General features: G+C 34.8%; 1 protein-coding gene across 1 annotated transcript in view; it reads left to right on the top strand.

Moving 5' to 3' along the window:
* Positions 1-21,266, top strand: part of Dhx15 (DEAH-box helicase 15) — a 38,239-nt gene that overhangs the window by 11,270 nt on the left and 5,703 nt on the right. Inside the window, exons 4-11 of the mRNA XM_021637687.2 lie at positions 7,573-7,732; positions 8,698-8,916; positions 12,151-12,318; positions 15,311-15,397; positions 16,119-16,268; positions 16,844-16,952; positions 17,512-17,703; positions 20,430-20,552. Of these exons, the coding sequence (XP_021493362.1) occupies positions 7,573-7,732; positions 8,698-8,916; positions 12,151-12,318; positions 15,311-15,397; positions 16,119-16,268; positions 16,844-16,952; positions 17,512-17,703; positions 20,430-20,552 (1,208 nt within the window). The remainder of the gene's footprint in view (positions 1-7,572; positions 7,733-8,697; positions 8,917-12,150; positions 12,319-15,310; positions 15,398-16,118; positions 16,269-16,843; positions 16,953-17,511; positions 17,704-20,429; positions 20,553-21,266) is intronic.

Below are 21,266 nucleotides of genomic sequence, written 5' to 3' on the forward strand. Positions count from 1 at the left end.
CTTTTGCTTATCTACATTTATAGAACATTTAGTCCTATTTTTAGAAATAACTTGGTTGCAGTGCAGTTTTCAATTGCACTGTAAAAAGATAACTTGGAATACATGTTAAGTGGTCAGTGACTTGAAACTGTAGTGTGGATATGCCCTTTCCACAAAAAAAAATGTTTTTTTTTTCCTCAGTTCTAAAAGGAGTAGCTTTTTGATATTTCGTTGTATGCCAGATTATTCTCAGTAAGTTACAGTTAAGGGAAGAAAGGACTTCGGAATTTAAGTTATAAGCTGTCTTAATATTGTGTGCTAGAAAGTATAGAAAGGGTAGACTTTCAAAAGATTAATCTTTGTGAAAGACTGGTTCAGTTTATAGAGGGTAACAAACAGGTGCAATTGTTCAAAGTGAAGGCATTTTGACACTGTCATTTTTCTCATTAAGAAATTCCCAGAAGTTGTAATTAAGCTTAAGGAAAAAAATAATTCTAGATAAGGTAAGCTTATTGGTGTTCTACAGTATGTTCAGTAGTTAAAACTATCTTGGCATTGTTAACAGAATTAGAAGTTGGTATGTTTTTCATTACCTTCAAGGAGAGAAGAAGTGGTAATGTAACTTAATTTGTAGGAAGACTGCCAGTAGTAGTTTTAATTGATAGGACTGCTTCACTAAACAGTCTGGTAAAAGTATCTGGATATATATTTGCTATAGTAATGTACTAAATCACCGAAAATCCAGATAGTAAAAAAAGCTAAAGCCTTAATAAACTGAAAGTCAGTTGTGTATTGAGTAGGAAGAGTGCATGGATAGGATAGCTCTTTATCCTGCGTAACCATTTTCCTACCTAGAAATTAAAGACCTCACATATTTATCAAATAGCCAAGGGAACTTTTAGTAAAAAAGGATATTAGAGAAGACTGGATTTTAAAGATTTTTCTTGAATGTCTCAGAATTTAGGCAGTTTGAGACTACACTTTCGTATTTTTTAAATTGGTCCCAAATAGTATCCATAATATATTATTTGCAGTTTTTGAGATGCATTAAATTCTACATCAGATACTGTGCTGTTTGAAAAGGATTTGCTCTAGTACAAATTAGTCAACATAAGTTAGGCCTAAGTGACTACCCAGTCTCAGTGGATAAGTTGCTACACTTCATATTTTATTAGATGTGTGTTAGGTCTCTCTGGGCCTCAGACTTAATTTCCTGTTGTGTTGCTGTCATGGGATGGAAATTAATGAAAAATTGGACATAGCATCAAGGAAGCTAAAGAAACAGCCCAATGTGAAAAATAGTGGGTTAGAGATAAATGCCATTGTGACAGTCATGTCATAACATCTTGATTCATTGTGTGGAAGAAGACATTAACACGTACTATTTCAATAAATGGAAGAACTTCATAGTGTGACTTGTGACAAATCATAGGAAATTTCTGTTTTAGGAAACAGGTAACTTTGGAAAGGGAACAGTTTGATACTCACACCTGTAGAAAAATACTTTGGAGTTGACTTTGTGGCTAATGTTGCTGGTAGTTAAGGTGATCAGATTTTTTTTCCCCCAGCTGCACAATTAGAAGTAGTTAATATTTGAGGGAACCCAATTATTTACTAAGAAATAGTCAGTTATTTAGCCATTAAACAGTGCTTTATGTGTTGGGCAGTGTACTATGAAATTCATTTGGTCTATGTCTATCAGAAGCAAATACAAATACATGGTGTTTCTGTGGAAGAACAACACAGGAATTTACCTTTGATGGAGAAATTGGTTGTTGTTTTGGTGTTGTGGAGTCTAACCCTGGACCTTGAGCTTGCTAGTTAAGTGCTGTATCTCAGTCTTGAAAAGTTGAAGTGAATGAAGGATTGAGGTATAGGGTAAGAGAATTCCAGGCATGTGCAATAGCTTCTTTTTCATTTTCTTTGTTCCCTTAAGGGAAATGATAGCTTTAACTCTTTAAATATATAATTTGTTTGTTTGTCTGTCTGTTCATTAGTTTTTCGAGACAGGGTTTCTCTGTGTGGCTTGGCTTTCCTGGAGTTACTTTATAGACCAAGCTGGCCTTCGAAGTCAGCAATTTGCCTGCCTCTACCTCCCTGAGTGCTGGGATTAAAGGCGTGTGCCACCGTGCCTGGCTTGTTTTATAATTTATAGTATATAATTACATAAAATAAAAACTTTTGAGCATTGTCCACAATGACAATGTGAGTATATATCAGAACAACTTGTAGTTTTGTCTATACTGTGGGTTCCAGCAGATCTGACTCTGATTAGGTGTGGCAGAAGTGCTTTTACTTGCTGAGCCATCTTTTCATAGTGATTGTGTGTGTATGGTATGGAACATTTAAGGTTGGCACCCAGAGGATTATGATACATTGCCTGGCAAATTTTATACTGAAGTGCTAACTGTATAAGAATTTATAGTCTGGAATGATAGCTAACAGGGGCATGGTGATTTTAACAGATAGGGAATTTGAGAACCAAGAAGATGGCCCCAGTATCTTAGGGTCTTGAATTGGGTTCTAGTGCTGATACTTACAGTGGGATAATTAGGTGTCTTAAGGCTAGTAACTGCCTCAAGGGTTATTCTGAGTATGTTGATCTGTATACAACCTAAGTAATTACTGACACTCATTGGTAGTGTGCAGTCAACATGGCTAACACTTGTTGCTGGTGGTAGTGGTGGAATTTCTGGCTTGATACACTGTTGAATCATACTAACCTGCTGTAGTTTGAATACAAATGGCTCCCATTGCTTCAAATATTTGAATTGTTTGGTTCCCAGTTAAACCTTTTGGAAAGGACTCCTCTAAGGAATTGTGGCCTTGTAGGAGATGTGGCCTTGTTTGGGGTGGATAAGTCATGGTCTTTCAGGTGATAATGTAAGCTCTGAGCTTCTGCTGCATTCTCTTGCCTGCTGCCATCCTCCCTGCAGTGAAGGTCATGGACTCACCCTCTGAAACTGAAAGCAAGCCTCCTCTAAAAAAATTTGATAAGTTTCCTTGGTTTTGGTGTCTTCTTACAATAATAGAAAAGTAGCTAAGACACCAGCTAAAGTAATTAAAAGGTTCTTACAAAAGCAGTGTAATAAGATTCTATATAATATAATAATTGAATTACAGTTGAGAAAGGTTAGCATGAATTAAAATTTGATGTTTGTCTTTGTGGAATGAAACGTAGACAAATACCTGTAAGGGCTTGAGGTAAGATGTAAAAACAGCTCTGCTACTACTTTAAGCCACAATTGTATAATTTATTAGTAATTTTTAGTAGTAGGCTCTGTTCTAATTGAAGTATAGTACTTAGGAAGCTAAGTGGTTTAGTTTGATCTTTGTTCTCTTAGAAAGGTAGGGGAGTAAAGAATAAATGGTTAGTTGACCATTCAAACAACTCTTAAAGACTGAAATAATTGTTACTTTTCAAGTAGCTTTATTTATTTTATTTATTTTATTTTATTTTAAACCTGTGTGTAGGCAACTTGTGCCATACCACTCGTGGAGGTCAGAAGTTGGGTTTTTTAATCTTACACAGAACCTAGGTTCATATGGGTTTATAAGGGTAATACTTTTTGCTTCCTGCAAATAGAATCCTATTGACTTTTATCAGTTTGATTTTCTACGAATATTTCTAATATATATGTACTTGCAAAAGATTAATTGTAGAAGGCTCACTTTGTTCACACAGTGCTGGTGTTCTAGAAAATACTGTATAGAAATTACAACTTCAGCTTCAGTTATGCTGTTCTGGGAATAAAAGACGATTGCCTTCAAATTTTAGATTTGTAGGTGTTGTGAAATTATTTAAAAATGATTTGGTGTTTTATTTGCAGTTATTAAATTTTTAGGCCTTTTCTTGATTAGGTATCTTAGATTGGCTAAATACTTGATATAACAAAGCTGTGTGTTCAGCGTGTTTAGGTAAACATTTCAGCCAAAAATCAATATTGTATATATCACAAGGGGTTGATGTTTTCCTGGGTTTTGCTTTGTTTGCTTTATTAGAATACTAAGATATTTAAAATATTGTGTGCTCCTATGTGTATTTTGTTTTTAGATGAGCACCCAAATCTAGCAGTTGTCACTGTGCTTTACTGTTTTACTTCTTGTCATATTGAACTTGATTCTGTGAAAATTGCCAAGAAATGCTTGTTGTTATACTAAGCTACCCTGAACTAGTAGTAATGTTACCTTTTACATTAAGATGAAATTCTTCCATAGACTTAAGATTTAGGAGATTTTCATACATTTAATATCATTTTGAGTGACCTGTTTATAACCAAAATACTTGTTTAGTCGATTGGCTCTGGATATCTATGTAGACATTAAGATTATTAATTATCCAAACTCAGCTTGTTGGATTTGTCTGTAACATAACCAAGGAACTATAAATAGGCTCTTTATGAGGAGATTTAGAGGATAAGAGCACTGGGTGCTCTTCTCAAAGTCCTGAGTTCAATTCCCAGCAACCACATGGTGGCTCACCACCATCTATAAAGAGATCTGGTGCCCTCGACCTACATGCAGGAAGAACACTGTAGAGATAGTATATACATAAATTTTAAAAAAAGATCTTAATATTAAACACTAGAATAGCTTGTAAAACTTTCATTTAAATGGCTAAGGTTTGCGTGAAGTTTTTATTTAATGATAAAAGATTTTGAGTTAGCTCATCAAAAGTCCCATGTTTTTAATACACACATAATCCCAGGGTAAAGTTGAACTACTACCGTAGTTTGGAACTGTCTCTTACCATACTGTTTTCTGCTAAATAAAAGCTATTTTTGCTTTGTTCTGTTTGTTATTGTCATCCAGAAATTATACTGTTACTAAAGGCTGTGTGGTAAGTAATGCAAAAGTGAATAGAGTTGACATGTTCATTTTGCATTTGTGAAAGTTGAGTGCTCAAAAAAGTTGGTATCTATATTAAACTTGGACACTTAGCTTTTCCTTTATTAAACAGTACTTTAGGATTTGCATTCTGTTATATGTTGTACATCTGGAAACTAGTTATATATAGGAAGATGTTTAGAGTTCCATGCTACTAGGCTAATTTATATTATATTATATACTTCAGAGTCCGCACAGGTGCTTGTTGTGCTGAAAGCAGTCCTCCAAGAATACCATATTAAAAATACAGTGTCTTGCGAAGTGTTAACTCTTTATAATTTAAAGAAATTGCTTTCTATAATCTTGTTTATATAGGCATATTAATGTGTATTCATTTTTCTCTTTGACATGACCATATACCAGAGAGCAACATAAGGCTTATTATTTTGGCTTACCTTCTTTTCCTTTATCTGTCTGTCTGTCTGTCTGTCTGTCTATCTATCTATCTATCTATCTATATTTATTTTTGTGGTTGGTTGTTTCTTCGAGACAGGGTTTGTAGACCAGGCTGCCCTTGAACTCACAGATTTTCCACCTGCCTCTGCCTCTGCTGGGAATAAATGCACACACCACCAAACCCGGCCTTGCTTTACCTTTTAAGAAGGGATAGGTTATGTCATGAAGAATGCATGGTGGTCAGAAGTATGAGGCAGCCGGTCCAATCCAGGACCTCAGCCTATGGCATTATGGCATCCACATCTACAGTGTGTCTTCTCCCTCACTTTAAAGTTTCTAGAAACACCTTTATTGACATGTCCAGAAGTTTTTGTTAGTACTCTTTAGTTAGGAGAAAGTTACATGTAGTTTGTTGCTCATTCTCCTGTGTCATTTGTATATTTAGTTGAAAAATATTTAAGCTAGGTTAGTGCTTCTCAGCAGTTCTGGCTTTTTGTTTATTTTATTTGGTTTTAATTAAATAATTATAGTTGGAAGCCTGTTCAAGTTAAGAGACTTATATGAGTCAGTTGAAATCTAGTAATTGGTAGGTTAGGGGTTGTCATTTCCTGTGATTTTTGACATAGATGTAGTTTTATGTGTTGTCACTTCAAATACATATTGTGAATTTTTGGAAATAACAGACTGGATTAATCTGCTAATTAAAGTGCTTTCAGAAATGTAGATCTTCATATCGAAAGACTCGCAATTGATAGTCCAGAGAGATGTAGAAACAGTACTAAGATATAATAGATAGGTATTTGAGCAAATATCATTGAAATAATCAGTTCTTCATGTTCCCCTAAAAAGTAAAGTGAGTTTTGTTGTAGCTCAGGCACTTACCTACAATTACTTCGTCACTGGATTGCCTAGTTCATGACAGTAACACATCTGAAAACAACAATTGCTAAATGTCCTCAAATAGATGAAAAATTTCAAGGCTTCTAGAGCTATATTGTGGCTTTTACAGATTCTAGGGTTGATTGTTAGGACAGTTACTGTTTCATTGACGGTGATTTTTCTTGCATGTTCTTAAAATCTTGGAGTTGATTCCAGAAATGGTGGTAGTTTATTTTTAAATGAACACTAAAGAAATACAAACTTATAAATGGAGACCAGGTATGGTGGTTCTCACCAGCGCTCGAGAATGAAGCAGCCCGTGCTATATAAATCCTTGTCTCTGCATGTAGCAAAAGTGTACTTGTTTGCCAAATGTTTTAATAAATTTAGAATTACTCTTAGATGAAAGAGAGGAGTTCGTTATTTTGTATGCTATAATTGCTGAACTTAACTGCTTTGAAAGATACAGACTGAAGTCAAGTTGGTTCATGAAAGATTAGGTATGGTTAGATTACAAGATAAAGGGCCAGAATGAAGTTATAAGTGATGGCTTCAGATTTTGTTATACCATTTAATTTTTTAAATAAAATAACGGGCTTTTACTTAACTGACCATCAACTGTGATTTTAGCTTGTAAAGGTATACATACTATGTTTTTGTCCAGGGGTCAAATTTAAGGATAGTTGTTCTGTATTACTGACAGCACTGGCCAGAGTGGATTGGACAGGACATAGCTGACCCTTACAATGTTTACAACGTTCTATAAACATTCTTTGATCTGATACCGCCTCTGCATGGTTCCTTCTGTGATGGTTGGATTCCAGATGCCTTCTCTGAAGCATTTCTAAACCGTTTTTTTGTTTGTTTTTCTTTTTTGAATCACCATTCAGTCTGGTGTCATTTGCTTTTTTATTTTACATTTAAGTATCTGGATTCTCATGGTGCTGATGTTGGTCATTCCCATAGCCTTTATGAATGGACTCATTTTGTCTTTTAGGTCACTTAATTGGTGGTGTTGATGGAGCAGAGTAGACTTTTGTTCTGTCATCTATTGTTATTACTGTAAAAAATTATGGTTGCATTTTTTTCCCCAAAATGTACATTTTGCATATAGTAGCGTTTTAGTAGTGTGATGGCATTAAACAACTTACAGCTTTTTATTGGCTTGTTTTAAATATTTTTTTAGGGATTTTTTTTGTAAAGACATGCATTTAAGTGACATTTGGTTTAAACATTTGTGTGAAACCATGTGATCATTGTATGTATCATTACCCAAGAATAATGTTTCTCATTATATTGCAGTATTGATAAGATTTTATAATAATAGAACTTTTTAGTTATAGTATTATAATTTTTGCAGTTGTTACTTAGGTCAGGGTGGTTAGTTTTAATATCACATAGTTTTGACCAATGTTGTCTTTGTGATTATAGGTATATGACTGATGGGATGCTGCTTCGTGAAGCTATGAATGATCCCCTCCTGGAACGTTATGGAGTGATAATTCTAGATGAGGCTCATGAAAGAACATTGGCTACAGATATTCTCATGGGTGTTCTGAAGGAAGTTGTAAGGCAGAGATCAGATTTAAAGGTAAAGAATTTTCAAATTTTTAAGTATTTGTTTGCATGCATGTGTAGGAATGTGCACAAGTGCAGTTGCCTACAGAGGTCAGAGATGATTGGATCCCTAACATGGTGGGAGTAACTGTACACAGGACCATCAGCCCCCAGAAAACACTTGCTTACAGTCTTGTGTTAGTGTGGTGGCATCTTTAATAATTGGGACAGGGAGGTGGATATGGGTAGATCCTTGGGCCTCAGTGGCTAGCCTAAAGGCCTTAGCATTCTTTAGATTTTCAAAATATGCTGTGCTTATTAAGATAATTTAGAAGAAATGACAAAAATTTCGTCTGTTGGGTTTTTTTCCTCCCCAGCCAGTCCCTCCCTTTTTTCTATTTGGAGATAGTTAAATCTGTCAGTAATTGAATTATTACATATTAACAACTCCTTACTTACATTGATATAATGAATATATCCTTTACATAGGCCTTATAAAGACACATTGCTTATAGGTATTCTAGTATTTAAAAATGTAAATAACTGTAGTTCATCCTTTTCTATATTTTATTTTTGTTTTTTAAAAATAGGGTTTCACTATATAACCCTGGTGGCCTTGAACTCACACAGTGATCCACCTACTTTTAGCTTTTGAATGTTTAGATTTAAAGTGTGTGCAACTACACAGGCCTCTTATTTTTAATCTTTCTTTAAAGACTGTCTTTTGGAGGGGGAGGTCTTGTAGAGACAAGGTCTCAGTATGTAGCTCTAGCTAACCTGGACTCATTGGATAGACCAGGTTGGCTTTGACTTCACAGATACTCCTGCCTGTGTATCCCTAGTTCTGGGATTAAAGATGACATACACCATCAAGCCTAGCATTAAAAGCTGTCTGTAGTTGATAATATATGCTTAACTAGAACAGTAACTAACCTTTTTTCCTTTGAGATTATGTAAGAATCTTTAGAGATAAAAGTAATATGCTGTTTTCTCCGACAGGTTATAGTTATGAGTGCTACCCTAGATGCTGGGAAATTCCAGATTTACTTTGATAACTGTCCTCTCTTAACTATTCCTGGCCGAACACATCCTGTTGAGATTTTTTATACTCCAGAACCAGAGAGAGATTATCTTGAAGCAGCGATTCGAACAGTGATCCAGATACATATGTGTGAAGAGGAGGAAGGAGACCTTCTCCTTTTCTTGACTGGTCAAGAGGTATCATCATTTGCTTTATGTAGTTTTTGTGTAGTCATTTTTATTAGACAGTAACTCTATACTTACATGACCAAAGCTGGCCATATTTTTCTCAACTAAGTCTTTCAAGTTTTTCTTCAATATAATTGTTTGAAATATTTGAAGTATTTAACCACCTTTTTAATATACTCATATTCAAAGGGGTGCATACTGAAGAAAAACATATAAATGAATTGGTAGATGGTTCCTTGAAATGTTGGGTACCTTTTAGATTAGGTCTGAGTCCTATTCTAGAATGTCTTGAGTATGGTCTGTAGTAGGTCAGTAGATTTCTGGTCTGAAGGAAGAGAATTTATTAAATAAAGTTCATGTTTTTGGTCAGTGCTTTTTAAAATGAGTGAAGTTTGAGCCTATATTGCCTACAAGCTCTGTGGTTCATTTAAGACATAGAATTGCTTTTCTAGAGGAGTGTTATAGTATAGGAGATCCCGACTATGATACCTAAGGACAGCTAAACAGTGTGGTGCAAAGTTAATTGCTCTAGTCTCATACAAACCAAAGGTATGCCTCACCGCACCAAAACCTCTTTTTATTGTATCCAGCTCCTGTAGAACTGTTAGCTAGATGATAATTTATCAAATGCCATTCAGTTTAAGAGCTATAAATTTGTGATAATTTTTTTTTTCTTTTTAATTCTGGGATTTCTTTGAATATTTGTGCCTTTGGACTTATAGAGTTTGATTTTTGGGCCTAAATGCTATTTATGTTTGTTGTAAGTTGAAGATGTTTGTATTGGTTCAGTGCCTGTGCATTGGAGGACATTTATCAGCACTCTCAGCCTTTTCATATTATATGCAGCAATACTTTGTGGGCGCTAACCAGCAAACATTTAGACATTGCCTCCCTGTAGAGATTCACCCTTAGTTCTTTTGTGAGCTAAGGTGTGTTAAATGCAATTCTTCTTTGATTCTACTCAAACTTTTCTATGCAGTTAAAGTGGAAAATTTCCATAAAGCTTCTGCAAAACTTACTGGTTGAATTCTCCCCCACAATGGCATCTAAACAACATTCATGCTCTAACTGTTAATGCTGATGTTGGTAGAGTGTTCATTTTGTCCTTTTGTGTTTGGTCTCTACAATTTCTCACTTCCTCTTGATGAGGTGTATTTGAATAGTATTAGAAGATGATCTCATGGAGAGAACCAGAACGGTGTTTTTTGTTTTTCTTTTTTCTTTTTTTTTTCTTCTGAGCCAGCCTAGTACAGTTTATTTCATTAACTGGGAAAAGGGGTTTTCAGGTGTATGCTGGCACGTTGTGAAATGAAGTGAGGCTGTAGTTGTGAACTCTTCATGTTTTTTAACTTGAAGACTTTGAGCTGATTCATTTTGCATATATTTTAGTTATTGTGTTAAGTTTTTTAATACATTTGTAGATTTTAGGTTGACTACTTATTTTTTAATGTGTGCTGACAGTAACAAATCTGAAATACAGGGACCTTCTTTTTTCATTTTGATAGGGATTTTAATGACCTATTTACATGCCAGCAGGGTCATTCTGATCTAGAGAGCATTTAAGCACATTTTTTTTCTAAAAAGACTAAATTATTTTCAAATATATAGTATTCAATTTTTATTTTCTAGAAACTTGAGGTCTTAACAGAAACTTTGGGTTCTTTTTTTTTCCTTTTTTTATTGATTATTATTATTTATTACAATTTATTCACTTTGTATCCCGGCTGTGGTCCCTTCCCTCATCTCCTCCCAATCCCATCCTCCTTCCCTCTTCTCCCTCTATGTCCCTCTTCTAGTCCACTAATAGGGGAGGACTTCCTCCCCCTGATCCTAGCCTATCAGGTCTTATCAGCACTGGCTGCATTGTCTTCCTCTATGGCCTGGCAAGGCTCTACCCCCCTCAACCCCCAAGGGGCGGTGATTAGAGAGCTTGTAACTGAGTTCATACCAGAGACAGCCCCTGCTCCCCTTATTAGGGCACCCACTTGGAGACTGAGTCTATGGGCTACATGTGAGGAGGGGTTTTAGGTCCTCTCCATGCATGGTCTTTAATAGTAATTTTCTTCAGTCAAACAACCTTATGATAGTTAAGAAAATTGATATTTTTTAATAGGCAAAAGGTTTGTTTTATCCAAGGATCTTACATTTTTTTCAAGATTTATTCTAATTTTGTGTATATGCATGTTTGCCTGTATGTATGCATGCATTTATGTGCGTGTATCAGATGTTGTACCTGTGCCCAGGGGCCCAGAACAAGAGCACCAAATACACTCTAACTGGAATTGTGAGCTGCCATATGGTTGCTAGAAACCAAGCTCAGGTTTGTTGTGCAATAACAACAACAAGCCAGCCCCAGATTTTATATTCTTTAACAGAAACAATTGCAAGTTGGTTTTAAATCATTTTCAGGAAACCTAGTTTGATATAAAGCCAATTTACCTAAAATTCCTTTTTTCTCTTAGTGATAACTCTTTGACACAATTTATTGGCTAGGATAGCTGACTGCTTAGTTATTACATGAAAGATTGTTTTAATAATAATAATAAACATTGAAGTATAATTGCTTCAGCAAAACATTTATTGTTCCATCATCAACCTTTGCTTTTTAAGCCATTTGCCGCCTCCGCAGCTACTACTGCTCTCTCAAATGTATTCATTTTTTTTTCTTTAAATTTGTATTTGAATACAAATGCATTGGATTAGTTTGCCTAGTGGAGAACATTCTGAAGCCTCTCTGAGGCATTGTGTCAGTTTTCTCCTGAAATATCTATGTTGATACTGTAAAGGTGCTTGTTCTCATTAGGTACAATGAAGCAATTCTTCCATTAAATTGCATTAGTGATATGTGACATTAGCCTAATTGGCTTATTTAAAATATCTAACACAAGAGTTTCTTTCAGATTGTGAAAATGAAAAGGTTATGAATGCAGTTAAATATTCCTGGGTGAGAAATTTCACTTTTAATAAAATTGGTTGAGAAGTAATTAGGATGTTTGAGTCTTCAAGAAAAGGGGTATAGAATACAAATAATGGTAGTTAAATTTTTGTCTCAATACCAAAGTCAAAATTTTTTTGTTGGTTTCAAAAATCACACTGAAATTTTTAAAATTTTGGCCAACAAAGTTAAAATAGGTTATCTGTGAAAGAAAAGCAGATTATAGATATGTCAAATAAAATGCATATAGTGATGACTACTTTCATTTTATGATTATTGTTTCCATAATCAACATTTTTGTTTGGTAGGAAATTGATGAGGCTTGTAAGCGAATAAAGCGTGAAGTTGATGATTTGGGCCCTGAAGTTGGTGATATTAAGATCATTCCATTGTATTCTACACTTCCACCCCAGCAGCAGCAACGTATTTTTGAGCCACCACCTCCCAAAAAACAGAATGGAGCAATTGGAAGAAAGGTAACATTCAATATTCCCTATGGTCGTATTATTGGTAGTAGAAAAGTTATGAGATACCAGAAAGAAAGAAAGAAAGAAAGAAAGAAAGAAAGAGAGAGAGAGAGAGAGAGAGAGAGAGAGAGAGAAAGAAAGAACTATAAATTATAAGCTAGATGTCATAGTATATGCCTGTAATTCTAATACATTCTGGCAGAGGAAGCAGGGTGATAAAGAATTTAAAACCAGCCTAGGGTTTGAATGGAACCTGCCTAAAAGAAAAAAAAAAGAAAAAGAAAAGAAAAAAAAGCACAAATTCAAGGCCAGCCTTGATTTGGTATACATAGTGAGACAACAAACCACAACCACTGCAGTCACCAGACTTAGGAAGGAGTGATAGGACTTGACAAAATAGTCTGCATTTCAAAAGTAAGTGGGAAATGTATTAACATGAATGCCATTTTTGCATTCTTCTATAAGAAAATGAACTACTTCCTCCCACAGAAGCAGTTTGTTCTTAGCAGATAAGAAGAATGCTTAGGAGGATCCAGGAAAGGGAGGGAAGTTGGCCAGGTACCTATAAGGTGTATGATAACTTCGCAGCTAAGCGATTTTCTTTTTTAATTTGGTGCTTTGTTCCCTTGCTAGAATTTGCTTTTAAGTCAACAAATGTTAACTAATGACTCTATACAAAATCTAAAGTGTTAATCACACATGTATTTATTCATGAATAAACACATGAATTCCTTGAAGGCAGGAACCTTAACATTCTTTTGGTAGATGGACATGTAGTTGGCCTAGGTAAGGGAACAAGGTATTCCAGCTGGGTGAAGTTCAACTTGAGAAGGTTTTTATTAATTTCTGGTCTAATTGATGTTTCACTGGGTTCAAGTTCCCATTATTGGAAGACATCAGTTTATTTTCTAGGACATGTTGAATTATTTCTGTGGTATAGTTAGTAGGCCATCCGGAAAGAGCCTGAGGACTAAATTTGTGGTGAAAATACTTGTGTTTTGTATGCCTACAGTTTTAAAATGTTGATTTATTTTAAGTATTTTACTGAGCTCAAAGCTGCACAGGATCTAAGAACAAAACAACAGAAAAGACAAGCATGCTCTGTAGTTCAGCCTGGTCTCAACAGTCATTCTACCTGAGTTTCCTCAATATTGGAATAGCAAGTATGAGACACCATTTCAGGCTAAAATAGGTAGGTGGGGTCTTTTCTGGACCTTAACCTATAGCTTACTAATTATTAGTAAGCCTTAAAATATGGGTTGCTCAGTAAAAAGGAACATGGCCCCTGTGGAGATGGTTTCATGGTTTTGAAGAAAGGGTTATTGATTTAAAGATGGTTAACTGCACAAGCTGAATCATGTCTTTAAACTGGAAAGGAACACACTTCATGTTCTGATGGCTAAAATAATGTAAATTGGCTTTATTTAAATAGATGACTGTGGCTAAACAGTATTTAAGCAGGGCAATCCAAGCACCCTGAATTCTATCTGAAGAGCAGTTAGTGAACTCTAAATATTGGTTCTATGTAGATATGTGGGTAACTAAGTTTTAGCACGGATGCCAATTGAGAGTTTATCTTGTGCTATAGGTAATTTGCCTTAAGTTAGCTTCTTGCTGGACATGGTGGGGCACACCTTTAACCCAGCACTCTGGAGGCCGAGACCTGTGGATCTAAGTGAGATAGAGGGCAGCCTGGTCTACAGATCAAGCAGAGAGCCAGGGTGACACAGAGAAACTGTCTCAAAAAACAAAACAAAAGTTTCTTAGTCCTGAGACTTTGGCAAAGCCTATATTTGAACACTTATTACAAAATTATAGTCTAGAAAAGATGTGTAACATTTCCCACTGGTGTCATGTGAATCCCTTGACTAATTGAGGATCACTTTGCTGACCTGTTCTGAATTACATGGTGAACTGTTAACATCTGATCAGATTGACTACTTGCTTTATCTTCTTTTGATGAGTTAGCAAAGTAGCTCTATGTACTTATTTGTTTATTCATTTTTGTGTGTGGGTGTTAGGTATTTTTTAGCTGCAACTGGTATTTTCAGATTTTGTGGTCCAGTCTATGGGAGGAATAAATCTTAATTTGGCCTTTTTGTTCCTAAAACCTTTCATGGTTTTTAAATTCTGTCCTTTGGGTAGTAGAGTCTTTAGTGACTATCAAACAAAAAGCCCCTAGACTTAACATTGTGGGACTTTACTTTTGTCTAGCAACAGATAATGAAATGGAGCTTGATGAGTTAGCGTAATCCTCCATTTGTAAGCATGTGAGGGCCACATGTACGTATTCCTACGTTTTTAGGTAAAAAAAAAAAATATATAGATAGATAGATATGTATTTGCACGCTTTTTTTGTTTTTTGTTTTTTTGTGGAGACAGGGTTTTTCTGTGTAGCCTTGGCTCTCTTGGACTCTCTTTGTTGACCGGACTAGATACTTTTTTTTTTTTTTTTTTTTTTAAATCAAGAGCAAGGAACCCTACTCCATAGTCTTGCTTTTCTTGGTGTTAGCTACTTGTGGAAATCATAGTCTTTAAATATTGAAATTTTAGGGGAATATAATGCCCAAACTCTTTAAGTTATCTACTTTTCTAAGCATGACATTTTTCACCACCCAGATCCCCTTTTGTATATGATGTAAATCTTTTATCTGTTTACTCATCCAGAGGTATAAGCTACTTAAAGATTGTATTTTGCTTGAAAATACTGGAAGAAATACATGGTATGTGAATTTTGAAGATTTTTGTTACCTGCTTAATGTTTCTTTATTACTTGCCTATTGATGATACATTTTTATTTGAAAAAATCCGTGTGCTTGATAATAAAGCTGTGTTGGTAAATTGCTGTTGTGAGAATAAGTTGAAATGAGTCATATTATACTTTTAGTTTGTCTTTAAAGCCTTACCTTTTTTTAATCTCTTATTTACTGCTTCAAAAATTCTTTTGTTGGTGACAGTGTCTAGCTTTAATTCATGGTAATTTTACTTGATTTCTGAACAGGTAGTTGTGTCCACTAACATTGCAGAGACCTCTCTGACAATAGATGGTGTGGTATTTGTGATTGACCCTGGATTTGCAAAGCAAAAGGTAACTGCTGAAGCTTACTTTACACAGTGTGAGCCTGAGGGTGCTAAGTATGTGACTATAATAGTTTTTAAGGATTACTTCCCTAAATTTGGGTTTCATTTTCAAACTTCTAACATGATCCCTGTGTTTAGTCTGGCTCTCAGAAATTAATGCTGTGTTCAGTAAATCTAGTTTTTATTTTTTATGTTGGGCATACTTTTGGAAAAATTTAACTCTTCTAGGTAAGGAACACCAGTCACTTCTAAGTGAATACTTGCTAAAATGTTCTATTTTCAGACATGCTTTCGGTAAGCATGTTCTAATTTAATCTATAGGTATATTATTAATGGAAAACTTTCCCATTAAAGTGAATGCATGTAGCGAATTTATTGCCTATTTTTAACAACAGATTAAATTGCCTGTCTTTTCTTCCCTTGGGTCAGGGGGGGAGGCAAAATTCTTCTTTCACTGAATATGGCTAAGTTTAAGTGAAGAGAGACAGAATTAAGCCATCTGTATGTTTTTAGCTTCTGTATGTTAGAGATAATTAGCTTCAATCTTGGAATGGTAGCCAGAGTGCCTGAAAGAAGGGTAGATCATAAGATGAGCAGTGTGGAAGCCATTACCATGGTCAGCAAAACTATCTTTATTTTGACATTAATTATTGTCTATGAATGTTTGTGTTGGGTTTATTTTTATGTTTTGCTGAAGAAAGAATTGTAAATTGTTTCCATTCCCATAGGTATATAATCCTAGAATCAGAGTTGAGTCTCTTTTGGTGACAGCAATTAGTAAAGCTTCAGCTCAGCAAAGGGCCGGTCGAGCCGGACGTACCAGACCTGGGAAATGTTTTAGGCTTTACACAGAGAAAGCTTATAAAACAGAAATGCAGGTAAGGAGTTTCGCTATATCTTGTACATTTAGAAGAGTAAATGTGACATTCTAGTTGAATAAAAAGAGCTTCTTTCATTTCACCTAACATTTTAGAACAGCAGTTCTCAATCCTTGGGTTGTGACCCCTTTAAGGGCATTGAATGAATGACCCTTTCATAGGCATCTCTTAACGGAAAACATGATTTATAAATAGTAGCAAAATTATAGTTAATGACGTAGCAATGGAAATAATTTTGTGTTGGCCATCATAACATGAAGAATTGTGTTAAAGGGTTGCAGCGTTAGGAAGGATGAGAACCACTCTTTTAGAGCCTTAAGCTCCTTACCTTTTCTCCAAATGAATTATGTCATAACATATTGATACATTTGTTTTATTTTCAACAGCAGCTAGGCAGCTAGCTCTAAAACATAGATGCAATTGGAAGAAGTCAACTGATTTTTCTTTGGGGATAGTTCCAAGTGTTTTTTTCTCTTGAGATAGTTATGTATAAGCTGTGTAATGCCAAAACAAGAGGTTAAGAAGGCAGTTGTCAAGGGTATTATTATCATTACATGTTCTTTTGCTTTTATTAGGATAACACCTATCCTGAGATTCTGCGTTCTAACTTAGGATCAGTTGTATTACAATTGAAGAAGCTTGGTATTGATGATTTGGTACATTTTGATTTTATGGATCCACCAGGTAAGACTCAAAACAGGACTTTTTGTCAGCTCTGTTAACCAGAGACGTTTTCTATGTGTCTTATAGAGCATATATGCATTAAGTACATTTTACCTTTTGCCTCCATTATACATTAAGATAGGTCTTACGGGGTAGTATTAAAACTTTTAAAAGGTGGCAGTGATGTGAGCAAATAAGTTCTCTAGATGTTATTCTGGGAACTCAGCTTAATTGAATTATTGCTAGAGCAAGGCAATGTAAAAATTGTAACACTTTTATGAGAAAGTATGTAATATTTCTATGAAAATAATTTTTTGCTGATTTCAGTCTTATTAAAGACAAACTTGAACTGATCCTCCTGGCTTCTATATGCAGGAGTTACAGGTATTGGTATTTGCCACAGTGCTTGGGTTAGAAGTCATTTTAGTGTAGTATTTAGAATAGTATTTTGTTACTGAATTTGATGACAGTTTGAGTTCTGAACTGGGTCCGGTAATAAATGAAAATGAGATTGCTTATAATAGTTTGCACTTGCCATGTTTTAAGAGGACTCATCTAATAGATTACCTTTTTCCCATAGCTCCTGAAACTCTGATGAGAGCCCTGGAACTTTTGAATTATTTGGCTGCTTTAAATGATGATGGAGATCTGACTGAATTGGGATCCATGATGGCAGAGTTTCCTCTAGATCCACAGCTCGCTAAAATGGTTATTGCAAGTTGTGACTACAACTGTTCTAATGAGGTCCTGTCTATTACTGCTATGTTGTCAGGTAATAGAGGGAGAGGGACCAAAAGCCCACAGCTCTTGAGAGTTTGGGTGGACTTCCCCTTTGTTGGTTCTTATTACCTTATTACTACTACTATTACTGTTATTGCTACTGTTTTTCAGTGTGGTAGTAGATTTTACAGATGGTTTTAAGGAATTTAGTTTGTTTCCTAAATACCTTGTAAATAGCTTTATAAAAATTTTTACAAAAGTAAAGTTTTTGTGCACAAAATATAGTAAAACATTGGCTCTATTGAGTACATCTAGAAATTGCAGCAAGAATACATTTGAATGCATTTGTAACTGCATTTTTCCCTTTAGATCCGTTAGTCTTATTTTAAAGGTTTATTGAAAGTACACAAATGTTAGTACTTGATATACTTAACTGTTCAATGAGCCGATGTTACATTTAAGTTGAGCCTTACCTACATGTGTATTCAGTGACAAACATGAGTTTCTGATTTAGTGATTTAGAAGTAGTAATGTTTAATTTGGTACTTAAAAGTCAGAATCTGATTTTGATATTCTTTTACAATGGCAGAAAAAAACCCTACTTAAAGAAATATATCTTCTTGATAATCTTGGTAATTTTTAAACATTAGCTGTTACATTGAGAAAATAGTGTTGTTTCTTAGTAGCAGTAAAACTTAAATCTAACTTGGAAATCAAAGTTTTTTGGTTTTTTTTTTTGTGTCTTTTAAAACCAAAAATAATCATAGTACTGTATACTCCTAGTTTCAGTACTGGAGAGAACTGACTTCTAATTGCAGAGTGGTTTATTGGTCTTGATTACTTAATGCCATAAATTCAAAATCTATGGAGTTAAAGAATAAGTTTTCTAAACAAAATCATGGCATAGCTCAGATGTATGGTATATTCTAATGGTGTGACTTTTACTTAAGTAGCTAAATGTTTTCTTGCAGAGTTATGATCAGACTCAGAGCAGATGGGCAGGGCAGTATCAATGTTTTAAATAAATTGTCTCATTTGCAGAGGTGGTGGTAGGTTGTTGTCTGCCTTGCTTAATATGTTTTGTTATGTTCTCCCAGTTGTATTTCTCCCAAGATTGTAGATTTTAGAGAAAAGTTGGGGCAAAAGTGTGCTTGTGTGAACTGCCAGGATTTCTTTTCAAGTAGGTTTTCATATCAGACATAGTAAACAGTACAGTTGTTATGTTTAGTGCATTAGTCCTTTACAGTGCTCATTGTGAGATTGAACTCATCCAGTTAGATCTTAGTTTTATATGTAGTAGTAATTAGGAAAAACAGTTTACTGCTGGCTGTCTTTAGACTGCTGAAAATAAGCGTAGTGTTTTTTAAACAAGCCATTTGTGGACACTGAGCATGCACAGTGAGGGGAAAGTCAGGACAAAAAGTAGTTAGAACTTGTAATGCTTTTTTGCCCATTACTTTGAGGTTCTCAGTTGCAAGCCTATGGGGCTCTTTATTCCTACTCAACTCTGGTGGCTATTTCATTTTAATGTTTAGAGCTGTGAGATGTTTTTGTACTTGTAGAGTTACCTTGCTTCAGTTATATTAAGCAAGACCGTTAATGTTTACTGTGATTGCTTTGATGTCTTTATTTGGCTACTTTGGCATCTTTAAAGGGAAAAACTGTATGGGAAAGAGTAATTTGATGCTGTGTTTAATCTCATTGTCGATTATTCCCATTATCTTCTCTCTGAACTGATAATTCATTATTTTTATTGGTAAGATTATAAGAGCTTCAGAATATATTAAAAAGTCCCAGGCTTGTTAAGTATTTATTTTGATACTGCTTTTTATAACTATGGAATTGTAAAGTGAATTAAGGAAGGTCGTATTTCAAAAAAATGTAGTGCATACTTTGTAACAACTCAAAAGTTTGTGAATTAATCTTGAGGCTCTAAACAACTACTGTAGTTTGATATTTTGATGACCCTTGAAATATTGACTGTTTCTGACTAATTGTCAACTCTTTAATATTGGATTTACTTTTATATTGAGGGTTTGATTAATTTTTTTTAACTTGGGGCTTCGTTAACTGATTTTTTTTTTTTTTTTAATGAAAATGCTGCAACATTAGACTGAATACATCCCAGCCTTCTTGAATTTTCTTAATTCTAAGGCGGTTTAACCTTCCACCATTACTGCTATTATCAAACCCAACATTTCTTGAATTTTTTTTTTTTTTTTTTAATGTTTGCATATGCTTTTGCTCACCGGTGCTAATAGTGATACCCACCAGTTGGTAATAGCCACAGTTTTAGGGAAACAATTTTGATAGAAATGTGGCAGTAGACTGGTTGTTTTAGTTACTCAGTGGGCAAGTATAGCTTTTTAACTACAGCCATTCAGTGGGTTGAATGGATGGCCTTTTGAAAAATTACAGTTAATGGAAAGGCTATTGACACCATACTTCTGGTTATTGGTAGAGCTATCAGCACTGGTTTTTTGAAATAAGTTGAGCTTTCTAGTAATTTGATGGCCTTCAGAATAGCTGTTTTGATGCCTTCTTTTAGATCTAGTTAAAATAATCAGGTACTCTGTAGCTTTGAAACCCTCTTGTCTTACAGATGTGGTTAGGTGATGTACCAAATCAAGGTAGTAAACAGTCCAAGATGCAGTTGGAGGCCATCCTGCCCTGCCCTATGCTCTGTGAACTGACCTAGCTAGGCCTTGTTCCTCTATCTGTGAATGCGTGACTCATCGATATGGGCGTTTGTGTTGGGCCCATACCAACCTTGTTTAGTCCCACAGTGTTTTGTTCGCCCCACGGAGGCCAAGAAAGCTGCAGATGAGGCCAAGATGAGATTTGCCCACATAGATGGAGATCATCTGACACTGCTGAATGTCTACCACGCTTTTAAACAAAGTAAGTAAAATTGATTGAAGGCACTCGTTTGTATAAATGTCATTTGCAATGTAAAAGACTTTTTTTTTTTTCAATTCACTTTCATTTATAATCTGTGACAACTTTACATTAGACACTCTGAGGTTTGTTAGAAAAACTCCTGACTAGGAGTTAAATAAAATTGCCCAATCTTTTCCAAAACTGTTTACATATAGTCAAGGGAAAGAGGAACAATTACAGAAACCTTGAAAAACAGTAATAAAAATGAGACTTGTATAAACTTAGTACTTAGAAAAATTGTGATGTGCTTAATTTCTATATATCGTATTTTTTAACAGTTTTGTATTGCTTATACAGTCATTAACATTTCTACAAAGTAACAAGTTGAACGAAAAATAAGAGTTACTGTTCTTGGTCAAACTATGGGTTGTCTGTACACATGAAAGGCAAAGGTCACTTCATTATTTCTCACCTGTAAAATTAGAATATATTAATTGCCCACTTAATTATTTAATTTTTCTAATTTCAAATACTATTATAATTAATACAGGTTAAAAATATTCTCAATTTCATTTTAAAGCAAGTGTAAAATTTAAATTTAATAGTATATATATATTTTATTTTGACTTTTGGGTAGATGAGTTTGGTGAAAATATTAAATAGCAGCTATCCACAGATGTCTTACTCTTCCTGTTGAGGTAGGACCAGAAGAAGCCAGACGGGGGAAATGAATTA

This window comes from Meriones unguiculatus, chromosome 12 (genome assembly GCF_030254825.1).
Source record: "Meriones unguiculatus strain TT.TT164.6M chromosome 12, Bangor_MerUng_6.1, whole genome shotgun sequence".
Lineage (NCBI taxonomy): Eukaryota > Metazoa > Chordata > Mammalia > Rodentia > Muridae > Meriones > Meriones unguiculatus.